The sequence below is a fragment of the Physella acuta genome, unplaced genomic scaffold (assembly GCF_028476545.2).
Source record: "Physella acuta isolate Inbredline_101_S28 unplaced genomic scaffold, ASM2847654v3 ptg000469l, whole genome shotgun sequence".
In the NCBI taxonomy this organism is placed as follows: domain Eukaryota; kingdom Metazoa; phylum Mollusca; class Gastropoda; family Physidae; genus Physella; species Physella acuta.
This window is the reverse complement of record NW_026731988.1, coordinates 213,844-241,832: the sequence shown is the minus strand read 5'-3', so window position 1 is coordinate 241,832 and position 27,989 is coordinate 213,844. Positions and strand designations below refer to the sequence as shown.

At 31.8% G+C, this 27,989-nt stretch overlaps 1 protein-coding gene across 1 annotated transcript; it reads left to right on the top strand.

Moving 5' to 3' along the window:
• On the top strand, positions 1-27,733 carry LOC131943838 (uncharacterized). Its single transcript, XM_059304122.1, has 19 exons — positions 1-108; positions 3,107-3,219; positions 5,312-5,356; positions 7,277-7,434; positions 9,080-9,278; positions 10,021-10,172; positions 11,757-11,955; positions 12,750-12,901; positions 14,475-14,673; positions 15,415-15,566; positions 17,151-17,349; positions 18,241-18,392; positions 21,533-21,722; positions 22,508-22,570; positions 22,694-22,710; positions 24,087-24,163; positions 25,526-25,578; positions 25,699-25,767; positions 25,904-27,733. Exons 2-19 carry the CDS (start codon positions 3,153-3,155, stop codon positions 26,011-26,013), a joined length of 2,253 nt encoding a protein of 750 aa, XP_059160105.1. The 5' UTR covers positions 1-108; positions 3,107-3,152; the 3' UTR covers positions 26,014-27,733.
• The last annotated feature ends 256 nt before the right edge of the window (positions 27,734-27,989 follow it).

Here is a 27,989-nt window from a genome sequence, read left to right as displayed (position 1 = left end):
GTTTTGCCCTAGTGTCTGTTGTTGGCTCACATCCTCCACTGTTGCTCTAGAGGATTATTTTTTTACCACAAATTTTGGATGGCCCATAACAACACGGTCGTCTTTCACGTGAGTACCTATAGCGTACCCCTACAGGTTTTACATTATCCCTTTACGCCCCTATAGCGTACCCTTACAGGTTTTACAATAGCCCTACAGCGTACCCATATATGTTTTACAATAGCCATTACACGCCGATATTTGTAGCCATACAGGTTTTACATTAGCCCTTTACGCCCCTATTACAGATTCACATAGGTTTTACATTAACTTTGTCCTATCCATTCATGTTTTACTTTAACCCTTTACATGCCGCAATGGCACACCCACGCGAGTTTTACATTAACCCTTAGCGCGCCGCTATGGCGTAAGAAAACATATTTTACAATTATTAACACTTTGTATGCTTAATCGCATAACCCAAACAGGTTTTTACATTAACTCTTCGCATGCTACTATAGTTTGTACGATACAAGTTTTTACAATACCTTAACCCTTAGCACGCTACTGTTTCGTACCCAAAACAGTTTTTACATTAACCCTTAGCATGCCACTATGTCGTTTGTTAAACGATGGTGTACATAGCACTTCCGTCATCTATGTAACCCCGTAGATACCATCAGATCTTGTTGACTCTAAATTAAGTCACCTTGAGTCATTGAGAATGATTTGGGTTGTGTTGAAAACGTAACAATATAAAACGGAGGGTTGGAGTGTAATGGTGAAGGGGGAAGAGGTGGAAGAAGAAAACAATGACTGTCGTACTCGGTCTCTGCAATCATTACATGGCGTGATTGTCTGTTTACGTATAAAGTACACTTCTTAGACCACACAATATGGACATTCGTTTGGTCCCACAATCTGGACAATCATTTGGGCACACAATCTGGACATTTTTAAGGTCACACAATCTGGACATTCATTTGGTCACACAATCTGGACATTCATTTGGTCACATAATCTGGACATTCATTTGGTCATACAATCTGGACATTCATTTGGTCACATAATCTGGACATTCATTTGGTCACACAATCTGGACATTCATTTGGTCACACAATCTGGACATTCGTTAGGTCACACAATCTGGACATTCATTTGGTCACACAATCTGGACATTCATTTGGTCACACAATCTGGACATTCGTTAGGTCACACAATCTGGACATTCATTTTGTCACACAATCTGGACATTCATTTGGTCACACAATCTGGACATTCTTTTTGTTCACACAATCTGGACATTTATTTGGTCACACAATCTGGACATTCATTTGGTCACACAATCTGGACATTCATTTGGTCACACAATCGGCACATTCATTTGGTTACACAATCTGGACTTATTTCTTCACATTTTCTCGACATTGCTTTAGGCATATATCAAGTCTTTGAAGACAGTATTTGGTTGATCAAACTTCTTACAGCAGCGTACACTCGCAGGCACAAGAGCAAACAACAACACCAGCAGAACTGTTAACCTTCTGTAAGAAATAAACACACAAAAAATAAGTTTAATCACCGTGAGAGTTTAAATAATTCTCTTTGATAAAATGAAGAAAACTAGATTGTTTGATCTTATCGAAAGATGATTTGTCTTTGATAATAATTAAATCTTATTGAAAATATTTGTTCTCTTTGAAAGAATAAATATTTCTTTTTAATAAAAACAAAAACAAGTAAAAATATATACTCTCTGAAAGATTAAATATTTTTACTTTCTCGTAAATACGAAGTATAGAGAAAGTCTTGTAATCGTGCAAAACATACGGACAAGATTGCAAAATTATGTTTTTCCGTATCAGTGTTGTCTAAAACGTCGAGATTTGTAAAAATCTCGATTTTTTTTTTTGCACGATTACAAGACTTTCTCTATACTTCGCATATACGAGAAAGTAAAAATCCAGATCTAAATAAATCTTGAGCAATTTTTAAAATATTGTGCTTGGTTGGTGGTCGGTTACCCTACTTATTTACTAAAGGTGTCACCCAATAGCCCCTAACAACTTTGCACTTCGTGGGGTGTCACCCCCTCTCACTTATTTTAGCTGGATACAACATAGTTTTGAGAGTAAATTTTACAATGTTTCGTCTTGGTGTCACGCCTTAAGGTTGTCATCCGATGCGGACCTCGCTCTGCACCCACCTTGTGACGCTACTGTGATTGGTTACTTAAAAAAAAAAATTAACTGTAAGCCTGTAACATTATTACAAAACTACGGGACAGTAGGCCTACATAATAATATACGATAAAAACAATCAAGATGTATCACAAATACACAGAATATTTATATTATTTAAAATCCTACATCGTAATAAGCAGTTGATTTCTTCGTTTAACTCTGTTGTAGCCTAACGGCTGACAAAGGGGCCCACTAATAATTTTTGCATAGGGGCCCGAAAATTCTAGCTACGCCACTGATTACAAGGATAGTACCCCTTTTTTTATATCTCTTAATTTTATGCATATTCTGTATGTTCTGCCCAGTATAAATGTAAATTGTAAAACACGTTTTAAAGTCAGGTATTAAATTCAGAAAAAAAATAACACTCATAGCTAATTGGGATTTGTTTTGGACAAATTTAAAATTTCAAGGGAAAAATACTAAAGTAATATATTTGGTTGTTAACTTAAGTCAAAATTCCACTTTTGGACCATATCTTTTTTTTTATGTGCTAGCTAGTTTCACAGAGCATGTGAAGACTTATCTCAAACAATTCAGTAGCTAAAAGACAATTTATATTGCAAAATTTGTCTTTATTATGACATTCTACATATAACTCCATGTACTAGATCTAGATCTTGAGGGAAATTCATATTATTTCTATTATTTTTTATGATAGTATATAATAACTTAAACTAGTTGATCAAAAATTCACTTTTGGTCATTACTTTTACAATGTGTGAGATGTATTTGAAAATTTTTACTAAGTTTTTCAATATTAACACATTTGTCAAAGGGTTAGACTAGATTTGAAAATATAATTTGAAAATTATTTTACAGCTTTTTTAAAACAAATATTGTTTAAACTACACAGACATTAAGCATTTTTTTCTGCATTTCAGATCAACCTTAAGATCTACTAGATGATAGGAAGTGAACTTTGTCAAAATGATAAGTTATGGATTAAGTAATTATTTCAAGTTTGGCCTATTGCTACTTGTAATGCCATTCATTGGTAAGTTTCATTTTCAATACATCAGTTAAACTGGGAGTTATTTTTCTTTATTCATTCTTAACCTAATTGATGGCTTAACACTATGCCATCATTCTAGAACTACTTTAAGGGGCAATTTTCCTCAACTTTCTATGGAGCAAATATTATCGATTGTTTTGTTGGCAGTTTATGCATGTTTGCCAGTTTTGTTGCTTAAAAAAAAGTAACAATTGTAGGTGGAATGAAAAAATAAATTCCAGAGAATTATAAATAAAATATTCATAACATGAAATATGTACCATCTCTAGAGTCTAGATCCATGTAGATTTACAAGTTACTAAATTTAGGTTACTTAAGTTACAATAAAGTAATATCAAACTATCCATACATTTCACAATATCTACAATGTATAACAAAATAAAGCTGCCATTAAAATGTCGAATCACACACACAAACACACACGCATACATCATCAAATGATGTTAGGCCTTCTCACTTATGCAAACATTGGGCATTTAAAATATACCTCTTTACATATGGTGTCAGACTTCTCTGATGAGGGTGAAGGGGGTTGGAGGTAAAGAAATTGTTACATCACAATGAATGGTGTATTTTAAAAGTTATTTCATAATGTAATTTGGATGTTTGCATTTTAAAAATATTTTTTTTTGTAAATTGTGATATCAAAATTAATCAATTTACTATATCTAATGAAAGTAGCATTTTTAGAGAGGGTAGGGGCTAGCTTTATTCTATCTATCTAAAAAACCACACAATAGATCAAAGTCATAAAAATAAAATTCAAAAGGCATAATAAACATAAATGAAATAACATAACATGTCCAAAAAATGTAAGCAATAGCTTTAGTCTTTACAATATTAGTTATGACAGTTTAATTTATGAAACAATGGTCAAATATTAGCACAAATAATATGAGTAGCCTGAAAGTTCGAATCATGGTTCAAGTCTAAAGAATTTCCCTCGGTTCTATATATAGGATGTCTCTGAGTCTACTCAGATCAGGTAGTTATCTAACTCAAGTAAGGAAAAGAAAAAGCAGTTGGGTATAGTGGTGACCATACTATCCTTTTCATGAATAGATCACAGAAACAGGTGAAATCTACTTCATCTGCTTCTTGGGCCTTTAAGTTTGCATGGTTACTTTACTACTTACTATATTAAACATAAACACATGTTACAATATATGAGTAGCTATTTCCATTTAACTAGCAAACTGACCCTCATTTTAGACTTTCATTAGTCTTTAGTGAGGACTAATATGAAACTATTACCTAACAGACCTTATTGAATAATAACTATTTATTTTAAAAAGTGTGCAATTTCATGCAAAATATTTACAAAGATCAGAAGAAATCTGTGGTTGCACTATCACAAGTTCCAACCTATGTTAGTGAATTTTGGCTTCTTGTGTACAAGATACAAATTTAATTAGTTCCACAACCTTGCTTGCCTGTCAAAAAGCTTGTATCTTAAAGTAATTTACTCCAGTGAAATTAATTGAAATTCTATTGATCTGTTCGAGTCCTAAAAATGCAACCCCTGTTGTGTTTGCATCCTGTTTTTGGATAAGACAAATGTATTTCTAAATGACAAATGTATGAAATCATAATAAAAGAGAATGAGAATAGTTTTATAAAGTATGTATATTTTAGAATTCAGCTCACTAAAGATGCTTGCATAGGTGTAGGGAGAAGGGGATATGCATCAAATGTTCACTTCATTTATTTACTCACTACACTGTTAATGAAAGCGTAGTAGACAGGTGGTCGCTTTTATTGGCACAAGTTAGGTTATAATTATATATCGCTCTTTAAAATATGACAAAGATGGAAATGTGATACAAATTATGTCATAGTTACAGGACAAAGGGTTTGGTTTAAAAATACCATATTACCATATTTGGTATTATTAGTGCACATTACTTCAATCTAGATGCTCAGTTGATAGCAAAAATAAAGACATTTTTAAAAAACAAATTTTTCATCTTAGTTTAAAAAAAAAAACAATATTGGGGTGTATTTCTGTAAAATGTTCAGTCTGTATTGTTGAAAGATCATAACTAATAGACAACTTTTTAAATTCTTCCATCAGATGATGTGTTGGCGAGAGCAACAAATACAGATGGGATTGTGAAAGGTACTAAAGTCTAAAGTGATAATTGTCCAGTGGTGTTTCTAGTTTTTTTTCAGTTTCAGTTACTTTCTACCATGTGCATAGCTTTAACAATTATATCACACATAAAATGTTGGCCTATGATATAAATTTTACTTCCATGAATTACTCATTAGGTAAATTGTGGATTCTTTAAAAAGTGATATGCTTTTCTTATGTTTATGTACGATAACAAAGGTTTTTATTATATAAAAGCTAATAATAGAAAAAACTCCTTGATCATCACTAATATTAGCTACAAATCCTTTCCCATGCTATTTAGCCAAAACTTACATCATCTTTTCTTTTTTGTGCCCAAGACACATGGGGCTGCCACAGAAAGTTCCCTCCACTTTTGTCGGTCACCGGCAATTTTCCTGGTAGTCCCCCATGACAGTACTGCCTCTGCCAGCTGCTTCTCAACCTTGCACCTTCATGTTTCCCTTGGCCTTCCTTGCTTTCTTTTTCCTTAAGGTGCCCAGTTTAGCACCATTCCTGCGATGTCATCTGGATTAATTCTTAGAAGGTGCCCTATCCATCGCCATCTTTTTTTTTTATTATTTCGAAAAATGTTTCCATTTCTATCTCTTCTATTATTTTAGATTGTGATAGTCCAGCGTCTGCCTTTTATCCTTCGCAAGCATTTAGTTTGGAAATAGTCCAGTTATCTGCTGGTGGGGTTGTTACTTTCTAGCATTGGTTCCCATACAGTATGACACTAAGGACATTACTTTTGAAAAGTCTGATTTTTGGTCTTGGAGGAGGTTAGCTTCGATCATCATGTTTTTTGCATGGTTGCAAAGACTTGTTTGGCTTTACAGGTGCATTTTTTGAATTTCAGCGATGTAGTTCTTGACTCGATGTATTTTGCTTCTTAACTTTAACTTGACTTACTTACTTGACTTAATCCTCTTTGCTCCTTATGGAACATAGGGCCTCCACCATTTCCTTCCATTTCTTCCGATCCCCGTCTATTAATTTTGCCATCTCCCAAGACATCCCTGTTAGCTTCAGTTCTTCAAGAAGACTTTGCCTCCAGGTCTGTCTTGGGCGCCCGCTCTTCTGATTTCCCTCGGGGTTCCACTCAAGCGCTTGGTGTGTAACATTTGGATGAGCCTTTGTCAGTGTGTGACCCACCCAGCGCCACTTCCTCCTTCTTATGTGCACACACACATAGGCCCCTGCCTTGCTTTCCTCCATAATTCAATGTTCGGCACTTTGTCCTGCCATCTCAATTTCAATATCTGTCTAAGGAATCTGTATATTATGAAGGTCTGTATCTTTGCTGTGCTTGCTTTAGAGACTCTCCATGTCTCTGCTCCATACAGCAGAACTGCCTTGACATTTGAGTTAAATATCCTAAGTTTTGTGGTAATGGAGATGGCAGAACTTATCCATATGGGTCGCAGAACTGTGAAAGCGCAGCGGGCTCTATTAATTCTAGCACGTATGTCCTCCTCTGTGCCTCCCATTTTCCTCATCTTGCTGCCAAGGTAGACAAACTCTTCCACATCATTTACCAGTTTTCCGTCTATTGTCACTGGGGTCTCCAGTTGTTGTTAATTCTCATCTACTTCATTTACTTCATCTACTTATGTGTTGTTTATTTAATTTTAATAGGTTCTTGACCCAATGTATTTTGCTTCATAATTTTGCTGATGTTAATGTTTAGTTTTTCTTTCTTATCTTTTTGAATTCTGGCTAGCAGATTTTTGTAGTCTGCAAGATGTAGGTCCACTAGGCTAGTTGTTAGTGTTCATCTGATGCCTTTGGCTTTGTCTATAGTTGGTGTTATCTGTCAATCAATTACTAAGTCTAAATTAAAAATCAGCCAAAACTACTCTGCTTCAATTTTTAGAAAAATAAATTATGTTTCTGAACATTAAGTTTTTTTTTTCCCATTAGATGTTTTATGCAGAGCATCAAATATAAATTATGATGAGCCTGAAATCAAAGATAATTACATTGTAGTAACCAGCACACCCTGTTTCTTCGATGAAGATGAAATAGATACAACTCTAAAATATTTGATTTGCGATTCAAGTTGTATGCATTGTCGTTCAGTAAGTATGATTATTTAATACAATTTTTCAAGTACTTAAACATATTTTTAAACTTTCAGGTGAAGTCAAATGATCTTGTTCCTAATTTTAATTTTATGACCTTGTTCAGACTAAAATTTTTAAAGTACTTACTTATATGTATAACATTGAGGCACAGACTTAATAGAAAATTTTCAAATTAAAAAAAAATAAATGTCTTCTTCATTTGTAAAATAGTACATGTTACATACACCTTACCTAGTACTTTTAAAATAGGTATTAACGATATTAGTCAAGGACATATCAAATAAGTTCCTTTGTTACTTTTAAATGTTAATATAATGACAAAAATATTCCAACAAATTATATACAGGTATCAGATAATAGAAAATGCTCTAATAACTACTTAATATAAAATAAAATCTAATTCTGCTGCCATTAGTCTAATGTAACCTCATGTAGGCCACAGCCCTGCTTTTACAAGAAATAGCAAAGCTGTTTGTGTAGCATGTGCTTTACACTGCCCACAAAACCAACCATCTACTTGCTCTCATCAGAAGGAAATTGAGAGAACTAGGTGCAAAGTCTGAATAAACCAGATTTAGTGGTCCATCTCCCAGTCATTTTCATGTCACACATTTTTGACCATGGCATCAGATAAAACAAGTGTTTTAAATAATAGGCGAACATAACAAAATATGATTGTGATTGACTATACAATTTCAAGGTAGTACTATGAATGATGATGTCAGGATATATTATTTATGGTGCTGAAAATCTAATTAAATTTTTGGTAAATAATGTATTCAAGTTATGTATGCATGTAGTGATTGATTCAAGCTTTTCTAGTCCAAGAATTTCTATCTATTTGGATAACAACATGAATGTTCCAAAGCTTATATGGCTACAGAAATGTTACTATTCCCACTTGAGGATAAGACCTCCTACTAATCTTTAACCAAAGGCCAAACTATCAATTTAAATAAAATAATTAACTGGGCAGTTATTATATTATTTATTACCAAAAAGTTATGATGTTATGTGTTGGGACTGTGAGGGGTTGAACAACTTGATTCATTGCCATTTGAGAATACCACTACCATGTAAGGATACCACAACAATAGCCAATCATCATGCCATTACACATATAGATGATACAGGGACAATTAATCGACAAGATACATATGGGATTGTTCTTCCTATATTTATTCTATTACTGGACTCATCGATTCTGCTTAAAATTGTCATCCATATGGATGTCTCATGGAATCACCCTCCCAACTGAGTCACACAGGTCATAATTACCCTTCCACTAAGACTATCAAGACAAGAACTAACTCACACAAACCACACAGCAAACAGTTTCTGCGCAAAGTCATCATTCCATGCTTTTATTATATCTTTCACACCAACATTCGTTTGCACCAACATACTCTGTTTAAACACATAACAGTATTGAATTAATAAAAAGGTTTCTCTCCTTTAAAATATCTGTTTTTTTTCTGAAGCCATTACTATACATACATAGATTTAAAAAAAAAATGTATTCTTACTAATTCTTAAAAGGTATTCTATTTATCTTATTTGATTTTGTTTTTAATATATAATATTTTGACCAAAATTTGTGGAATATTGGTTGACTTTTGAGACCTGTGCTTCTTTTCAGCACTGTTTTGTAAATACTGCTCAGTGTGAAAAAAATGAAGAAAAGCCTTGCTACTGTGAAATAATGCCTGAAAATGAAACGGTGTCAGTAACAGTGAAAGTTTTGATTAAATCTACATTTCAATGCTTAAAAGGGCAGTTATCCAACAATTTCGATGATGACAAGTTAAATTTCACAAAGTTGCTGCAATTTAAAAAAGGTAAATGTTTACTTTTAATTGTTAACTATTCTGTTAGCTTCTGTTTTTCCCACAAAACAATTACTTCTTTCCAGCTGGTAAAGTGAAGTTCTCGAAACTTTAAAAACTTAATTTGCTATTCAAATTCATTTCAGCTTTCCAGAAACCATTTTACAGAACCACAATTTTCATTCAGTTTGGCTAAACTAAACTGAAATAACTTGCCTTAACGTGGAATTGATTCTTTTAACCACTTTAATTGTCTTTAATAAAGATTTTTGTTTTAGTTATCACCATATTTTAATAACACCTGTTCTTAGTTTTAAGGTTAATAACTGAAGCAAATTTGGGTTGTAAATATAAAGAAAAATAAAGCATATTATATATCAATTTGTTCTATAAATGATTCCACATAGCAAGCAATTTCATTGGTCAGTTTTATATTATTGCTTTGACAACCCATTCTTGAAAAATTAGCTGTTTTAGGTTTGTTGCTTTTATTTTCCTATGGTTTCCATTTAGATTAGTAATTTTTGTGCTAGTAGTTGTACATTACTCTAAATGTTCAATACTTTTGTCTGAATTTGGTATTGAAATAGCACTCATTGAAATAGCACTATCTCATAAAACCGACCCTTTCAAAGTTGAAAGTCCATTCACAGATATATTCTTAAATCACACATGTCAAAAATGACTTTTAATTTTTTTTAAAAATCGCTGAATATAATTATCATTGATTTTTTTTTTTTCAATTTCTTTTTAGATGGTCCTTGCAGTTCACCTGGTATACATTATAATGAGCCTGTCACAAAAGATAGTTTAATTGTGGTACATAGTACAATGTGTGTCATGGATGAAATTCAAAGTGCTGTGAAATTTTTAATTTGTAATTCTCCTTGTATGGAATGTTCTCCAGTGAGTATTACTATTTAATTAATTAGTACAGTTTATTAAGCAGTTAAATATTACATTTTGCAACCTGCTAGTGGCAAGTCTTATTTCTAAATTTATTTTAATAACCTGTTTAACCTTTTATATCTAAGACTTCTTATTAAAATAAAATATTTTTCAAAGATTGTATGTTACACACAAATCACCCAGCCCTCTTAAATTGAAGGAATGTAAGAAGAGCAAATAAAATACCTTTTCTTGCTACTTCTTAACAATAATTATAATGATAAAAAAACATCCATCACATTATATTCGGATAAAAGAAAATGTTCCAATAACCACTTAACTTAACAAATCTAATTCCACTGCCATTAGTCTAATGTAGCCTCATGTAGGCCACAGCCCTGCTTTTACAAGAAATAGCAAAGCTGTTTGTGTAGCATGCAATTTACTCTGCCCACTAAACCAACCATCTACTTGCTCTCATCAGAATCAAATTGAGAGAACTAGGTGCAAAACCTGAATAAACCAGATCTAGTAGTCCATCTCCCAGTCATTTTCAGGTCACACATTTTTGACCATGGCATCAGATAAAACTAGTGTTTTAAATAATTGGTGAACATAAGAAAATATGATTGTGATTGACTATACAATTTCAAGGTAGTACTATGAATGATGATGTCAGGATATATTATTTATGGTGCTGACAATCTAATTAAATTTTTTGTAAATAATGTATTCAAGTATTTATTTATTATTTTTTAGTGATTGATTCAAGCTTTTCTAGTCCAAGAATTTCTATCTATTTGGATAACAACATAAATGTTGCAAAGCTTATATGGCTACAGAAATGTTACTATTCCCACTTGAGGATAAGACCTGCTACTAATCTTTAATCAAAGGCCAAACTATTAATTTAAATAAAATAATTAACTGGGCAGTTATTATGTTATTTATTACCATAAAGTTATGATGTTATGTGTTGGGACTGTGAGGGGTTGAGCAACTTGATCCATTGCCATTTGAGAATACCACTACCATGTAAGGATACCACAACAATAGCCAATCATTATGCCATTACACATCTAGATGATACAGGGACAATTAATCGACAAGATACATATGGGATTGTTCTTCCTATATTTATTCTATTACTGGACTCATTGATTCTGCTTAAAATTGTCATCCATATGGATGTCTCATGGAATCACCCTCCCAACTGAGTCACACAGGTCATAATTACCCTTTCACTAAGACCATCAAGACAAGAACTAACTCACACACAACACACAGCAAACAGTTTCTGCGCAAAGTCATCATTCCATGCTTTTATTATATCTTTCACACCAACATTCGTTTGCACCAACATACTCTGTTTAAACACATCATAACAGTATTGAATTAATAAAAAGGTTTCTCTCCTTTGAAATATCTGTTTTTTTCTGAAGCCATTACTATACATACATGGATTTTTAAAAAAAAAATTATTCTTACTAATTCTTACAAGGTATTCTATTTATCTTATTTGATTTTGTTTATAATATATAATATTTTGACCAAAATTTGTCGTAATATTGGTTGACTTTTGAGACCTGTGCTTCTTTTCAGCACTGTTTAATAAATACTGCTCAGTGTGAAAAAAATGAAGAAAAGCCTTGCTACTGTGAAATAATGCCTGAAAATGAAAGGGTGTCAGTAACAGTGAAAGTATTGATTAAATCTACATTTCAATGCTTAAAAGGGCAGTTTTTCAACAATTTCAATGATGACAAGTTAAATTTCACAAAGTTGCTGGAATTTAAAAAAGGTAAATGCGTACTTTTAATTGTTAACTAATCTGTTAGCTTCTGTTATTCCCACAAAACAATTACTTCTTTCCAGCTGGTAAAGTGAAGTTCTCAAAACTTTAAAGACTTAATTTGCTATTCAAATTCATTTCAGCTTTCCAGAAACCATTTTACAGAACCACAATTTTCATTCAGTTTGGCCAAACTAAACTGAAATAACTTGCCTTAATGTGGAATTGATTCTTTTAACCACTTTAATTGTCTTTAATAAAGATTTTTGTTTTAGTTATCACCATATTTTAATAACACCTGTTCTTAGTTTTAAGGTTAATAACTGAAGCAAATTTGGGTTGTAAATATAAAGAAAAATAAAGCATATTATATATCAATTTGTTAATCTATTAGAGATGTTTTTGACACTCTATAGTCAAACACAGGTGTTTTATTTTCTATAAATAATTCCACATAGCAAGCAATTTCATTGGTCAGTTTTATATTATTGCTTTGACAACCCATTCTTGAAAAATTAGCTGTTTTAGGTTTGTTGCTTTTATTTTCCTATGGTTTCCATTTAGATTAGTAATTTTTGTGCTAGTATTTGTACATTACTCTAAATGTTCAATACTTTTGTCTGAATTTGGTATTGAAATAGCACTCATTGAAATAGCACTATCTCATAAAACCGACCCTTTCAAAGTTGAAAGTCTATTCACAGATATATTCTTAAATCACACATGTCAAAAATGACTTTTAATTTTTTTTTAAAATCGCTGAATATAATTATCATTGATTTTTTTTTTCAATTTCTTTTTAGATGGTCCTTGCAGTTCACCTGGTATACATTATAATGAGCCTGTCACAAAAGATAGTTTAATTGTGGTAAATAGTACAATGTGTGTCATGGATGAAATTCAAAGTGCTGTGAAATTTTTAATTTGTAATTCTCCTTGTATGGAATGTTCTCCAGTGAGTATTACTATTTAATTAATTAGTACAGTTTATTAAGCAGTTAAATTATGACATTTTGCAACCTGCTAGTGGCAAGTCTTATTTCTAAATTTATTTTAATAACCTGTTTAACATTTTATATCTAAGACTTCTTATTAGAATAAAATATTTTTCAAAGATTGTATGTTACACACAAATCACCCAGCCCTCTTAAATTGAAGGAATGTAAGGAGAGCAAATAAAATACCTTTTCTTGCTACTTCTTAACATTAATTATAATGATGCAAAAACATCCATCACATTATATTCAGATAAAAGAAAATGTTCCAATAACCACTTAACGTAACAAATCTAATTCCACTGCCATTAGTCTAACCTCATGTAGGCCACAGCCCTGCTTTTACAAGAAATAGCAAAGCTGTTTGTGTAGCTTGTGCTTAATCTGCCCACTATACCAACCTACTACTTGCTCTCATCAGAATGAAATTGAGAGAACTAGGTGCAAAACCTGAAAAAACCAGATTTAGTAGTCCATCTCCCAGTCATTTTCAGGTCACACATTTTTGACCATGGCATCAGTTAAAACTAGTGTTTTAAATAATAGGTGAACATAACAAAATATGATTGTGATTGACTATACAATTTCAAGGTAGTACTATGAATGATGATGTCAGGATATATTATTTATGGTGCTGAAAATCTAATTAAATTTTTGGTAAATAATGTATTCAAGTTATGTATGCATGTAGTGATTGATTCAAGCTTTTCTAGTCCAAGAATTTCTATCTATTTGGATAACAACATGAATGTTCCAAAGCTTATATGGCTACAGAAATGTTACTATTCCCACTTGAGGATAAGACCTGCTACTAATCTTTAACCAAAGGCCAAACTATCAATTTAAATAAAATAATTAACTGGGCAGTTATTATGTTATTTATTACCATAAAGTGATGATGTTATGTGTTGGGACTGTGAGGGGTTGAACAACTTGATTCATTGCCATTTGAGAATACCACTACCATGTAAGGATACCACAACAATAGCCAATCATCATGCCATTACACATATAGATGATACAGGGACAATTAATCGACAAGATACATATGGGATTGTTCTTCCTATATTTATTCTATTACTGGACTCATCGATTCTGCTTAAAATTGTCATCCATATGGATGTCTCATGGAATCACCCTCCCAACTGAGTCACACAGGTCATAATTACCCTTCCACTAAGACTATCAAGACAAGAACTAACTCACACAAACCACACAGCAAACAGTTTCTGCGCAAAGTCATCATTCCATGCTTTTATTATATCTTTCACACCAACATTCGTTTGCACCAACATACTCTGTTTAAACACATCATAACAGTATTGAATTAATAAAAAGGTTTCTCTCCTTTAAAATATCTATTTTTTTTCTGAAGCCATTACTATACATACATAGATTTAAAAAAAAATGTATTCTTACTAATTCTTAAAAGGTATTCTATTTATCTTATTTGATTTTGTTTTTAATATATAATATTTTGACCAAAATTTGTCGTAATATTGGTTGACTTTTGAGACCTGTGCTTCTTTTCAGCACTGTTTTGTAAATACTGCTCAGTGTGAAAAAAATGAAGAAAAGCTTTGCTACTGTGAAATAATGCCTGAAAAAGAAAGGGTGTCAGTAACAGTGAAAGTATTGATTAAATCTACATTTCAATGCTTAAAAGGGCAGTTATCCAACAATTTCGATGATGACAAGTTAAATTTCACAAAGTTGCTGCAATTTAAAAAAGGTAAATGTTTACTTTTAATTGTTAACTATTCTGTTAGCTTCTGTTTTTCCCACAAAACAATTACTTCTTTCCAGCTGGTAAAGTGAAGTTCTCGAAACTTTAAAAACTTAATTTGCTATTCAAATTCATTTCAGCTTTCCAGAAACCATTTTACAGAACCACAATTTTCATTCAGTTTGGCTAAACTAAACTGAAATAACTTGCATTAACGTGGAATTGATTCTTTTAACCACTTTAATTGTCTTTAATAAAGATTTTTGTTTTAGTTATCACCATATTTTAATAACACCTGTTCTTAGTTTTAAGGTTAATAACTGAAGCAAATTTGGGTTGTAAATATAAAGAAAAATAAAGCATATTATATATCAATTTGTTCTATAAATGATTCCACATAGCAAGCAATTTCATTGGTCAGTTTTATATTATTGCTTTGACAACCCATTCTTGAAAAATTAGCTGTTTTAGGTTTGTTGCTTTTATTTTCCTATGGTTTCCATTTAGATTAGTAATTTTTGTGCTAGTAGTTGTACATTACTCTAAATGTTCAATACTTTTGTCTGAATTTGGTATTGAAATAGCACTCATTGAAATAGCACTATCTCATAAAACCGACCCTTTCAAAGTTGAAAGTCCATTCACAGATATATTCTTAAATCACACATGTCAAAAATGACTTTTAATTTTTTTTTAAAATCGCTGAATATAATTATCATTGATTTTTTTTTTTCAATTTCTTTTTAGATGGTCCTTGCAGTTCACCTGGTATACATTATAATGAGCCTGTCACAAAAGATAGTTTAATTGTGGTAAATAGTACAATGTGTGTCATGGATGAAATTCAAAGTGCTGTGAAATTTTTAATTTGTAATTCTCCTTGTATGGAATGTTCTCCAGTGAGTATTACTATTTAATTAATTAGTACAGTTTATTAAGCAGTTAAATTATGACATTTTGCAACCTGTTAGTGGCAAGTCTTATTTCTAAATTTATTTTAATAACCTGTTTAACCTTTTATATCTTAGACTTCTTATTAAAATAAAATATTTTTCAAAGATTGTATGTTACACACAAATGACCCAGCCCTCTTAAATTGAAGGAATGTAAGAAGAGCAAATAAAATACCTTTTCTTGCTACTTCTTAACATTAATTATAATGATAAAAAAACATCCATCACATTATATTCGGATAAAAGAAAATGTTCCAATAACCACTTAACTTAACAAATCTAATTCCACTGCCATTAGTCTAATGTAACCTCATGTAGGCCACAGCCCTGCTTTTACAAGAAATAGCAAAGCTGTTTGTGTAGCATGCAATTTACTCTGCCCACTAAACCAACCATCTACTTGCTCTCATCAGAATGAAATTGAGAGAACTAGGTGCAAAACCTGAATAAACCAGATCTAGTAGTCCATCTCCCAGTCATTTTCAGGTCACACATTTTTGACCATGGCATCAGATAGAACTAGTGTTTTAAATAATAGGTGAACATAACAAAATATGATTGTGATTGACTATACAATTTCAAGGTAGTACTATGAATGATGATGTCAGGATATATTATTTATGGTGCTGAAAATCTAATTAAATTTTTGGTAAATAATGTATTCAAGTATTTATTTATTATTTTTTAGTGATTGATTCAAGCTTTTCTAGTCCAAGAATTTCTATCTATTTGGATAACAACATAAATGTTGCAAAGCTTATATGGCTACAGAAATGTTACTATTCCCACTTGAGGATAAGACCTGCTACTAATCTTTAACCAAAGGCCAAACTATCAATTTAAATAAAATAATTAACTGGGCAGTTATTATGTTATTTATTACCATAAAGTGATGATGTTATGTGTTGGGACTGTGAGGGGTTGAACAACTTGATTCATTGCCATTTGAGAATACCACTACCATGTAAGGATACCACAGCAATAGCCAATCATTATGCCATTACACATCTAGATGATACAGGTACAATTAATCGACAAGATACATATGGGATTGTTCTTCCTATATTTATTCTATTACTGGACTCATCGATTCTGCTTAAAATTGTCATCCATATGGATGTCTCATGGAATCACCCTCCCAACTGAGTCACACAGGTCATAATTACCCTTTCACTAAGACCATCAAGACAAGAACTAACTCACACACAACACACAGCAAACAGTTTCTGCGCAAAGTCATCATTCCATGCTTTTATTATATCTTTCACACCAACATTCGTTTGCACCAACATACTCTGTTTAAACACATCATAACAGTATTGAATTAATAAAAAGGTTTCTCTCCTTTGAAATATCTGTTTTTTTCTGAAGCCATTACTATACATACATGGATTTTTAAAAAAAAATTATTCTTACTAATTCTTACAAGGTATTCTATTTATCTTATTTGATTTTGTTTATAATATATAATATTTTGACCTAAAGTTGTCGTAATATTGGTAGACTTTTGAGACCTGTGCTTCTTTTCAGCACTGTTTTGTAAATACTGCTCAGTGTGAAAAAAATGAAGAAAAGCTTTGCTACTGTGAAATAATGCCTGAAAATGAAAGGGTGTCAGTAACAGTGAAAGTATTGATTAAATCTACATTTCAATGCTTAAAAGGGCAGTTATTCAACAATTTCAATGATGACAAGTTAAATTTCACAAAGTTGCTGGAATTTAAAAAAGGTAAATGCTTACTTTTAATTGTTAACTAATCTGTTAGCTTCTGTTTTTCCCACAAAACAATTACTTCTTTCCAGCTGGTAAAGTGCAGTTCTCAAAACTTTAAAGACTTAATTTGCTATTCAAATTCATTTCAGCTTTCCAGAAACCATTTTACAGAACCACAATTTTCATTCAGTTTGGCCAAACTAAACTGAAATAATTTGCCTTAATGTGGAATTGATTCTTTTAACCACTTTAATTGTCTTTAATAAAGATTTTTGTTTTAGTTATCACCATATTTTCTTTTGCTGCAAGATTACATTTTTTCACCAAAAAAAATTGAATTAGGTTTCTTTTTACAGTGTAATTTCCTTCATACATTTTTCTATCTTGAATTTTAATAATACCTGCTCTTAGTTTTAAAGTTAATAACTGAAGCAAATTTGGGTTGTAAATATAAAGAAAAATAAAGAATATTATATATCAATTTGTTAATCTATTAGAGATGTTTTTGACACTCCATAGTCAAACACAGGGTTTTGTTTTCTATAAATGATTCCACATAGCAAGCAATTTCATTGGTCTGTTTTATATTATTGGTTTGACAACCCACTCTTGAAAAATTAGCTGTTTTAGGTCTGTTGCTTTTATTTTCCTATGGTTTCCATTTAGATTAGTAATTTTTGTGCTAGTAGTTGTACATTACTCTAAATGTTCAATACTTTTGTCTGAATTTGGTATTGAAATAGCACTCATTGAAATAGCACTCTCTCATAAAACTGACCCATTCAAAGTTGAAAGTCCATTCACAGATATATTCTTAAATCACACATGTCATAAATGACTTAATTTTTTTTTTTTAAATTGCTGAATATAATTATCATTGATTATTTTGTTTCAATTTCTTTTTAGATGGTCCTTGCAGTTCACCTGGTATACATTATAATGAGCCTGTCACAAAAGATAGTTTAATTGTGGTAAATAGTACAATGTGTGTCATGGATGAAATTCAAAGTGCTGTGAAATTTTTAATTTGTAGTTCTGCTTGTATGGAATGTTCTACAGTGAGTATTACTATTTAATTAATTAGTACAGGTTATTTAGCAGTTAAATTATGACGTTTTGCAACCTGCTAGTGGCAAGTCTTATTTCTAAATTTATTTTAATAACCTGTTTAACCTTTTTATTAAAATAAAATATTTTTCAAAGATTGTATGTTACACACAAATGACCCAGCCCTCTTAAATTGAAGGAATGTAAGAAGAGCTAATAAAATACCTTTTCTTGCTTCTTCTTAACATTAATTATAATGATGCAAAAACATCCATCACATTATATTCAGATAAAAGAAAAAAAATTTTCGGGGCCCGAAGAGATGCCTGAAAGAAACTCTGTTGGTTTGCCTGTTGTCCCTCCTGGGACATAGGCCACTGACAAGAGCTTTCCAGGCGTCTCTGTCCAGGGCTAGTCTCCCCCATTGTCCCCAGGTTTTCCAATCTTCTTAGTGTCTTTTTCCAGGTCACGTCTCCAGGTCTTTCTTGATCTGCCTCTCTGGATTCCAGGTGAGGGCCTGTCCTGTTATGCTGGATACAGGCTTCCTGGGTGTGTGGCCAATCCATTTCCATTTTCTCTGGAGGATCTCTACTTCAACTGGCAGTTGATTTGTCCATTGCCATAGAACATCATTTCTGATGGTTTTAGGCCAGTGAATTCGCAGGATCTTTCTGAGGCATGAGTTTATAAATGATTGTATTTTCTTCTTATTTATAGCAGTTATTCTCCATGTCTCAGCTTCATAGAGTGAACAGGTTTTACTAGTGTGTTGAAGATCCTGATTTTTATTCCAAGGGTTAAATCTCCAGAACCCCAAACATTGTTTAGTCGGTTGAAACTGCTCTTGCCTTGCCCGTCTTTTTTTATGTCTGCTTCTGCCCCACCCTGCTTATCAACAATACTTTCAAGGTAGGTGAATCTATTCACTTCTTCTAGGGCTTCTTCTGTTATAGGGTTGGTGTTTGATGCATTGACTTTTTAGAATTTTACTTTTCCCTCTGTGGATGTTCAGGCCCAGACATGTATAAAAATTAGCAGCACTGTTGGTTTTATCTTGCATTTGCTGTTGTGTGTGAGAAAGAAGGGCCAGGTTGTCGGCAAAGTCCAGGTCATCCAGCTGGCTCCATAGTGTCCACTGTATACCGTTTCGCGTTTTCTCTGTTGACATCTTCATAACCCAGTCTATGGCCGGCAGGAACAGGAATGGTGAAAGCAGGCAACCCTGCCTTACTCCGGCAGGCCTCCGAAGTCTGTAGGCAATGCACTACTCTACATTTCATATGAAGACATAATAATGTTGACTATTTTCTGTGGCACCCCGTAGTGTCTATCCAGGCTATCAAAGGCCTTCTCATAATCTATGAAATTAATATAGAGAGATGAGTTCCACTCTTGGGTCTGTTCAATAATGATGCACAGAGTAGCAGTTTGGTCTACGCATGACCTTTCCTTCCTAAAGCCCTCCTATTGCTCTCAGAGCTGTGGATCTATTGCTTCCTTCATTCTGTTTAATAATATTCTGATGAAGTTTTTGCCTGGGATGGATAAAAGTGTTATCCCTCTATAGTTAGAGCATGCACTAAGATCGCCTTTCTTTTGAAGTTTTATGAGTAGTCCCTCCTTCCACTCCTCTGTATTTGTTCATCTTCCCAGATTTTCTTAAAGCGTGTGTGTATTAGTGTGGTGCTAGTTTCTGGCACCCCGTCAAAAGAGCGCACGACAAAAGAGCGCCGACATAAGAGCGCAGACAAAAGAGCGCCGACATAAGAGCGCAGTCAATTAAAAAATACATGCTGTACGCTAAACGAATATGACATGGTTAACACTTGTTTTAATTAAACAATTGGCGGTACGACGTGTTTATTTATATATTATGATTAATATGTTATAAATGCAGTTTGAAAATATTTCTAATCCAAGTAACATTGAGAAGATCGAATCACAGAAAAGGAAGGTTATTATACTGTTCGAATGCTACAGATATCGAAAGGCGCTCTTTTGTCATGCGCTCTTTTGACGGGTCACCCTAGTTTCTATATCTGCTGTCAGTGCTTCTGCCGGTATACCATCTATTCCTGGAGCCTTCCAATTTTTCAGCTGCTTTATAGCTTTATGTATCTCTTCTTTTTAAGGTGGGTTGCAGCTGGTGGTATTCTTGCGTGCACTCTGGTGTTGGTCTATTCAGTAGTTCTTCAAAATGTTCTGCCCATCTCTTCCTCTGTCCTTCCACATCAGGTATTACTTTTCCATCTTTGATCTATACTGGCCTCTCTGGCTTTTTTACTTCCCATATATCTTCTTAATTGTATTGTACACGTCCCTGATATTACCATGGTACAGTGCTTCTTCCGCTTCACTTGTCAGCAGGTCTAAATAACCCAGTTTGTCTTTCCTTATGCATTTCTTGACACTTATTTGTTTCAGTGTATTCTTCCAGTGCACTGAAAAAGCACAGGAGAACAAGGTACAAAACCTCAATAAACTAGTCTAAATGCAGAATATCAAAAGAAAACATGCTGTCCATTTTTTTCCACCATTTCAAAAACCACATGGACACAGAAATTGGTTCATACTAAAGGGGTTAGCGAGCGGAGTCAATGGTCTCATTGGCACAAAACCAGTTGACACATACTTAATTGTGTTGGAGGGGATCCCTTCCAACGCTAAAATTAAGAACAAAGAAGAAGAAAGGAGAAAAAACTATTTAATTCCAAGCTATCATGACTTTTTGGTGACAAATGAACATAATAACTGACCTATTATTCAATTTTGTTACAACAGTTGGCCTTTAGTTTGAGTTAGACCTAATCATCAAATGGGAATAATATTTCGATAACCAAAAAAGCTTTGGCACTTTCATGTTGCTAGATGAACTTAAATAAATTAATCTCTATAGCAAGTATTGTAGGCTGCTACACACAATTTTTAAACCTAACTAAAATTCCAATGTTCAATTTAGAAAAATTCTGATCGATTGTAAGCCCATACAGCTGAAAAAAGATCTCATGTATTTTTAAATTAAGTATATGTGTCAGTATAGAAGTATTCGTTTTATTTGATTTTGATTATTGTCCTTGTACTGCCAAATAATATTTTGACGTAAACTTGTCATAAATATTGGAAGACTTTTGAGACTTGTTTTTCTTTTCAGCACTGTCTTGTAAATATTTCTCACTGTGAAGAAAATGAAGAAAACCTGTGCTACTGTCAAAGTCTGCCTGAAAAGGAAATTGTTTCACTAACTGTGAAAGTATTGACTAAACCCTATAATCAATGCTTAATAGGGCAGCCTTACAATGATAGCAAGTTAAAATTTGCAAAATTGCTGCCGATTACAAAAGGTGAAATAATAACTTTAGTAGTTTTGACTATTGCTCTATTTTATTGGAAGAAAGGACACTTAAGACATTTTATGTTTCAGAATGTCTGCTTCAAACTACACCACCCCCTCCAATTTACTACCTTTTTCACTGTGACAGTTTGAGTAGATATAAATTCTATTGTGAAATGTATCATATTTGACCCAAAATAGCTTTGTTACTTGTTCCTTTTTACAAGCTTTTATTTAACTCACTTCCTAGTCAGTCTGTCTGTCTAGATCAAATCGCATGAGCGAAATTTCGGACACTTCTAACTGACAGATTTGTTTCAACATTGGTACGTGGGTCAAGACATGAAGACAATGCAACATGACATTAAATTTGACTTAATTGGATGCCTAATTAATGTTTTATGAATTAATTAAAATTTGACCCAATTAGTAGGCAGTCTTATCCAACTACTCCACACTATTATACAAGCGTCATCACGTTCAATAGGTGCGCAATGGTTTTCGCCCTGTAACTCTATTGTCAATAAAAACATGTAAAGTACTAAAATTAATGTATGCAATAATGCACTAAAAAGTAGAAAATAAATTATACACTACTATTTAAATAACTATAAACAAAAGCGTGGATCTCTTCCTAAATATTAGTAAAGGTATCCAATTGATACTAAAGTGACCCACGTTTTTCTTTATATTTATTTAAATAGTAGTGTATAATTTGTTTTCTACTTTTCAGTGCATTATTACATAAAAGTTTGTTATTAAAACGTTTTTTTTTTTAATTTTTTCTTCAACCAGATCATTGTATAAGTAAACAGAAATGTGAAGGTCAGACGACAGGTAAATTGTATAATATCAGTCGTGGCTTGACTTACCCTACATAACTTGCACATGTTTAGAAATATGTTTATTTCAACCACTTTATTATGTGTGGTTTTTCTTTACCATTTCATTATCATTGAGATTTTTGTTTTGTTTTTGTAGCTTTATATTGTTTAACTGTAAGTTTCCCTTTTTCTTAAAATAGTACTCTTTTTTTCGATCGGAAATGTAATTAGTTGTTTTAACTATAATTTCACAACATAGTCATTGATTCTACCAATATATTTCCTAGTTCATTATCCTTATCATTATCAGGCAAGTTTGATTTCTCCTTTTTTGCTTCCTCGTATATACGAAGTATAGAGAAAGTCCTGTAATCGTGCAAAACAAAATCGAGATTTTTGCAAATCTCAACGTTTTACACCTCACTGATACGGAAAAACATAATTTTGCAATCTTGTCCGTATGTCTGTGTGTCTGTGTGTGTGTCTGTGTGTGTGTATCTGTAAACACGATAACTTGAGTACAGTTACAGCTAGGTTGATGAAATTTCATATATAAGTATTTTATCAAAATCGTAGATCCGCATCAACTTTTGAGCGCTTTCCAATAGCCGGAAGTGGTACTTTTTCTACTTTGAATTTTTCAAAAGCCTATAACTTGAGTACTATTTCAGATAGATAAATGAAATTTCACATCTAAGTCAAAAATCTAATTTTCTCCCTCTTGTCAAATTTTTAGTAAAGTACTAATTTACGCTATTTCCGATTTCTCAAAAACTAATGTAAATTTATAAAGTACTAATAGTAGCCTATACCGCACTATTATGCACATTTTATTTGGCGTTCACTGGTGTGCAATTATTTTTCTACGAGATTTTATTCTATTTTAAAAAGTTTAAGTATTTAAAATGGATTAAAATTCATTCTATATCCCGAGTTCCCATTCCCTGTTTTTTATATATAAGAATATTCGAGAAAGTTCAGTGGAGATCACTCCTGGTTTATTATTTTTTGTAGTAATATTTTTACAATATTCACACATTACAAAACTTGATGATCCGATCAAACTTCCTGAAATTTGAATGAAGTTAAAATGTTCTACAATCTTTTAAAATCTTTTTATTGAGAAAGAAATTGTATGATGACTTTCCTTTTGTTTTAGTCTACAAGGGTGGTGAAAATGAACTGAATTAGTTTAGGCATTTAGATTTTCATAACGAACAATGCCCTTGCTGTGCTCCATTTCTTGTATCTTATATGTAATAGATGTAAGTTAAAGTTATGAATACTGCTTGAAGATGATGTGTTTACAAGTATAAACTCGTTTATTTTATTTTCACAGTCATCTTAATATTAAAATTTTTCTGTGGCTTATTTGGGATTTTGGCAATAATTGGTAAGGTATACTTAATTTTATTTGAAATGCATTTTTAAAACAATTAAATAGCTTCAACTTGTTATATTTATTTTAGCAAAGTGCACATTGATTCAATATGTTGATGAACCTTTGCATCTTGTTATAATTTTTGGTAGTGATTTTGTATTCATGAAAGAATATTTTTCTCTTTTTAGGTGTCTGCTGCTTTTGGAACCATGTCTACCCCTTATATAACATCTTAGCATCGAAATTGTAATTATGAATTTAAATTTAGATTCTTTTAAAGTATTGCTGCCTCCAAACACAAATAATATGTACATTCATAAATTTGTATGGTATGGCCATAGATTTTTATGTGGTTCAAAATTCTTGGTATAATGCGTATTGGATTTTATATATTTTTGTTTATAAGGGCTTGAATAATTAGAAACCACTTTGTTTCCCTTCTAACTTGATGCAATGCTCAACTGACAATGTAATTCTACAAAATGTTTTGTTTAAAAAAGAAAAGCATGTCAAATTTAATGGTTTCTTTGCCAGACTTGCATTTTAATAGAGTCATGGCTTAGTAGCCTAATTTTTCATCTAGGTTATTTTTTTATATATATAATTCTCTTATTTTACTTGATTTTTATGAATGGAAAGAAGTCTAGGGTTAGGGAATATTTAGATTTCTAATTTTGAAAATTTAAATTAATATTCTGCTTGATTATACTTGTAATACAAGTTGTATTGGAAAAAAAAACAACTACAAATAGGAAGTATAATAAACATTAAGCACTCCCTAACATTATCAGATAAGTATCATTGCAGATTTTGCAAAATAGAACAAAACAACATATTTAATGTTGACCGTGACACTTTCTAAATAAATGAAAATGATGATAGGTCTCTAATGTAGAAATAATTTATTTTATTATAGCTCAGCAGTACCTCAAGTAACATGCTAATTTTATTCAAACCAACTTGTTTGTACAGCAATTTTTGCTAAGACTAATTTTGAATTTTAGGTTCTTTTGATAATCATTTATGATTTAGGAATTAGCCACGAATGAATTCTTTGAGGCAAAGAGTGCACATATTATTTAACAGGGGCACAAGAAACTTTAAAATCCTACTAGTTCAGATATACAATTATTTAGTTAATACATAACATTAAATAATAACATACCTGTATTGAAATAGATCTTACAAATGTAAAGCTAGAATGAACACATTTTCTCAAGTTACTTTCATGTACAGTCACACAATCCTCTCTACACTATGATAACCAAAATAGTTATTATGTCTGTGGTCATTACATGCCATATTACAGAAAGTATTGGTAATTTTTGCCTAGAATAGAAGGAAAAATAATGTATCTTGAATTAAGCATCTTTACCTAATAGGTTAAACTGCTTGGGCTTCATCCTAATAATCCTAGCCCATTATCAAGAATTGGTTAAGTCCACACCTGTGGAATAGAAAATAATTGGGAAGAGGTTGAGACACTATAGTAGATGTTTCAGGTCCATCACAACATTTAGATAAATTTACCGCTTAGGATTTCTATAGACCTAGTTATTTTTTTTAAAATTATTCAGCTAATAATACCGTGTACATATTTTTCATCAGGTTTGCAGCTAGACTAAGACAAGTACTTTCAAGCACTGTTAGAAATATTGAAGGTAAATAGACCATAGGCATAGACAGAGGATTCAAATATTTATGACAGGCTTTTTTTGAGGTTTTAATTTCTCTTTACTATTTTACCAAGTCAACTAGGTGTAATATTTAACTTTAAAAAGGTGATGACAACAATGGTACAGGATCAGAAAGCACAACTACTAATTATGTAATGGGAGGCATAAGTGAAAGTAAGTATGTGTTAGCTATTTATATAATTAAACCAGAAACCACTGGGTTTCAACGAGCATATACAAAAATAAACAGTTTTACAATATTTTAGTAATCTTTTATCATTTTTTAATGCTTTTTTTGTATCTTATTTAGATGTTGAAAAGACGATTCCATTTAGAAAAGTTGAAGAACAAACACTTCTCTCCAAAGAGGAATACGAATTGAAAGATACCATAACTGTCAACCCAAGTCATTCTGGTTAGCAATGCTTTCAATAGAGTGTGTGTTTTTCCCTTTATTTTAACATTATCATTTGGGTTTTTTTTTCCTGCCTACCACAGTTTGTCTCTTCACTTCTATTGTAAACAAACTGTAGTCATCAAAGCCAGGTGTGGATGTTATATGTAGATAATTAATTGAACCATAACAAGTTTCAGAAATGCATACCTGTGTATTATTCTGTTAAATAGTAATTTTTCCATATATTATTAGTTTTATTATGTTCTGCTTGATCTCTGGTCATTTTTAAATATCTTTATTGTGTTTTATGATGTATGCTTCAGCTGCATAATGTTGTTAAAAGTTCCTTTAAATGCATTTTTGTTTGCTTATTTCGCTCAAATAAAACTTAAGTATTTGGATAATCTATTTTTTGTGATATAGAAAATTCAGCTTAATACAATAAATATATAAATATAGTATATGTACATGCTATTATATATAGGCCTTTGTGTGTTCTAAATGAACTTTGTAAATAGCAGTATAAAAAAAGTGAAGAAGTTTACTAATCTAATGTAAACTATACAGCTTATTGAAAAAAAGCTTAGGTATACATTGCATCTGTAATATAAATTACAGTGTTGAATTTCACTCATTGTAATGTAGAGATGGCGTGGTCAAATGTAGAACTTTATAAAGCTAACCCATAAGTTGGTAGGATCTCCCTGAGTGCACCCAGCTCTGGTGGGTTCTTGACTTATGTTATGGAAAGTAACAATGGCTAGGTAGTGTGCTGACCACACAATATGCCATGGTCACTGAAACCTGTGAACTGTACATCAACTGCTGTAAGGCAAGGATCAAAAGGGTAATTTTTTAATGTACTTCGTTTAATTTAATCCATACAAGTTACTCAATTTCAGAATAAAACTAATAGTTTCAATTGCAATAATGGGCAGTTTTGCATAATTTGTTAAACTCTTTAACATTTTCAGTGCTATTTTCTAGATATTTATTATACTTCTAACTTGATATTGTGTACACTAGGCATTTTACAATTCCAGTGTATAAGTCTCAAAAATTTGTGTAAACATTTTTAAATTACAGGATTTTCAGGCTTGATCATTACTGTAGCATATTATTTTGTTTTACATGTATATTGGTTGAAGTTTAATTTTATGCCAATCTGCCAACAAGTCTAAATTTTAAGTTTTTTGTGGTGTATGTTCAATCTCTTTCTGCAATTTATTTTTTTTGTCCCTGGTTTTAAGTTCAAATTTATTCCGTTCTTTTTGTACATTTGAAATGTTTGGCGGAGGCTTGTGTCTTGTTTTTATTTTGATGTTTTTTTTTATCATTTAGTACTTTAGTATAAAAATAGAAAATATTTGGGTGATTTACACTTGCTTTATCATTGTAGTACTTATGAAGAATAATTAGGATAGTTTATTACATTTCTTTCTATAATCTATCATGTAATTATTTTTTTAAAGTCTACTGCCTTAAACATAATGATGTATAATTATGCCAGTATTGACATAATTTTATGTTACTGTTTTACAGTATAATATTTGTTAGCAGCATGTTTGTCTTACCAATAAGGCCTGTGTACAATGCAATTTTAATCATTTTCCATTCCTTCAAAGTTTTCAAAATTTCATAAGGTAATATAGTGCAGATTTAAAAATAACTATTTAATAAGAAAATAAAAGTACTGATATAAATAATTTTACTGCAATTTATCTGTTTGTAGTATTAAATATATTCAACATAATAATATGTAGTCTACTTGTTATTGGCTGTATGTGTGTCATGTGAACTAGTGACGTAAGCATGTAATGTGAATTTTACAGTAAAAAACCCAATTCATTGCTCTTTGTTTACAAAAAAATAGTTATATATTAATTTAAAACCTGTTTACACCTCAGAGAGCACAGTTGTTAGATAGAACTAAAATAACTGGACATTTCTTTTTGCTGGCAGGGAACTTTTGTTTTCATTGACATAATATGGGCACCCT

Bases quoted from the DNA above. Each gene is read 5' to 3' on its own strand.
- LOC131943838 (XM_059304122.1), top strand. From the start codon at position 3,153: ATGATAAGTTATGGATTAAGTAATTATTTCAAGTTTGGCCTATTGCTA. The intron at 5,357-7,276 runs GTACTAAAGTCT...TTTTCCCATTAG, and splicing joins TACAGATGGGATTGTGAAAG to ATGTTTTATGCAGAGCATCA. The intron at 14,674-15,414 runs GTAAATGTTTAC...ATTTCTTTTTAG, and splicing joins GTTGCTGCAATTTAAAAAAG to ATGGTCCTTGCAGTTCACCT.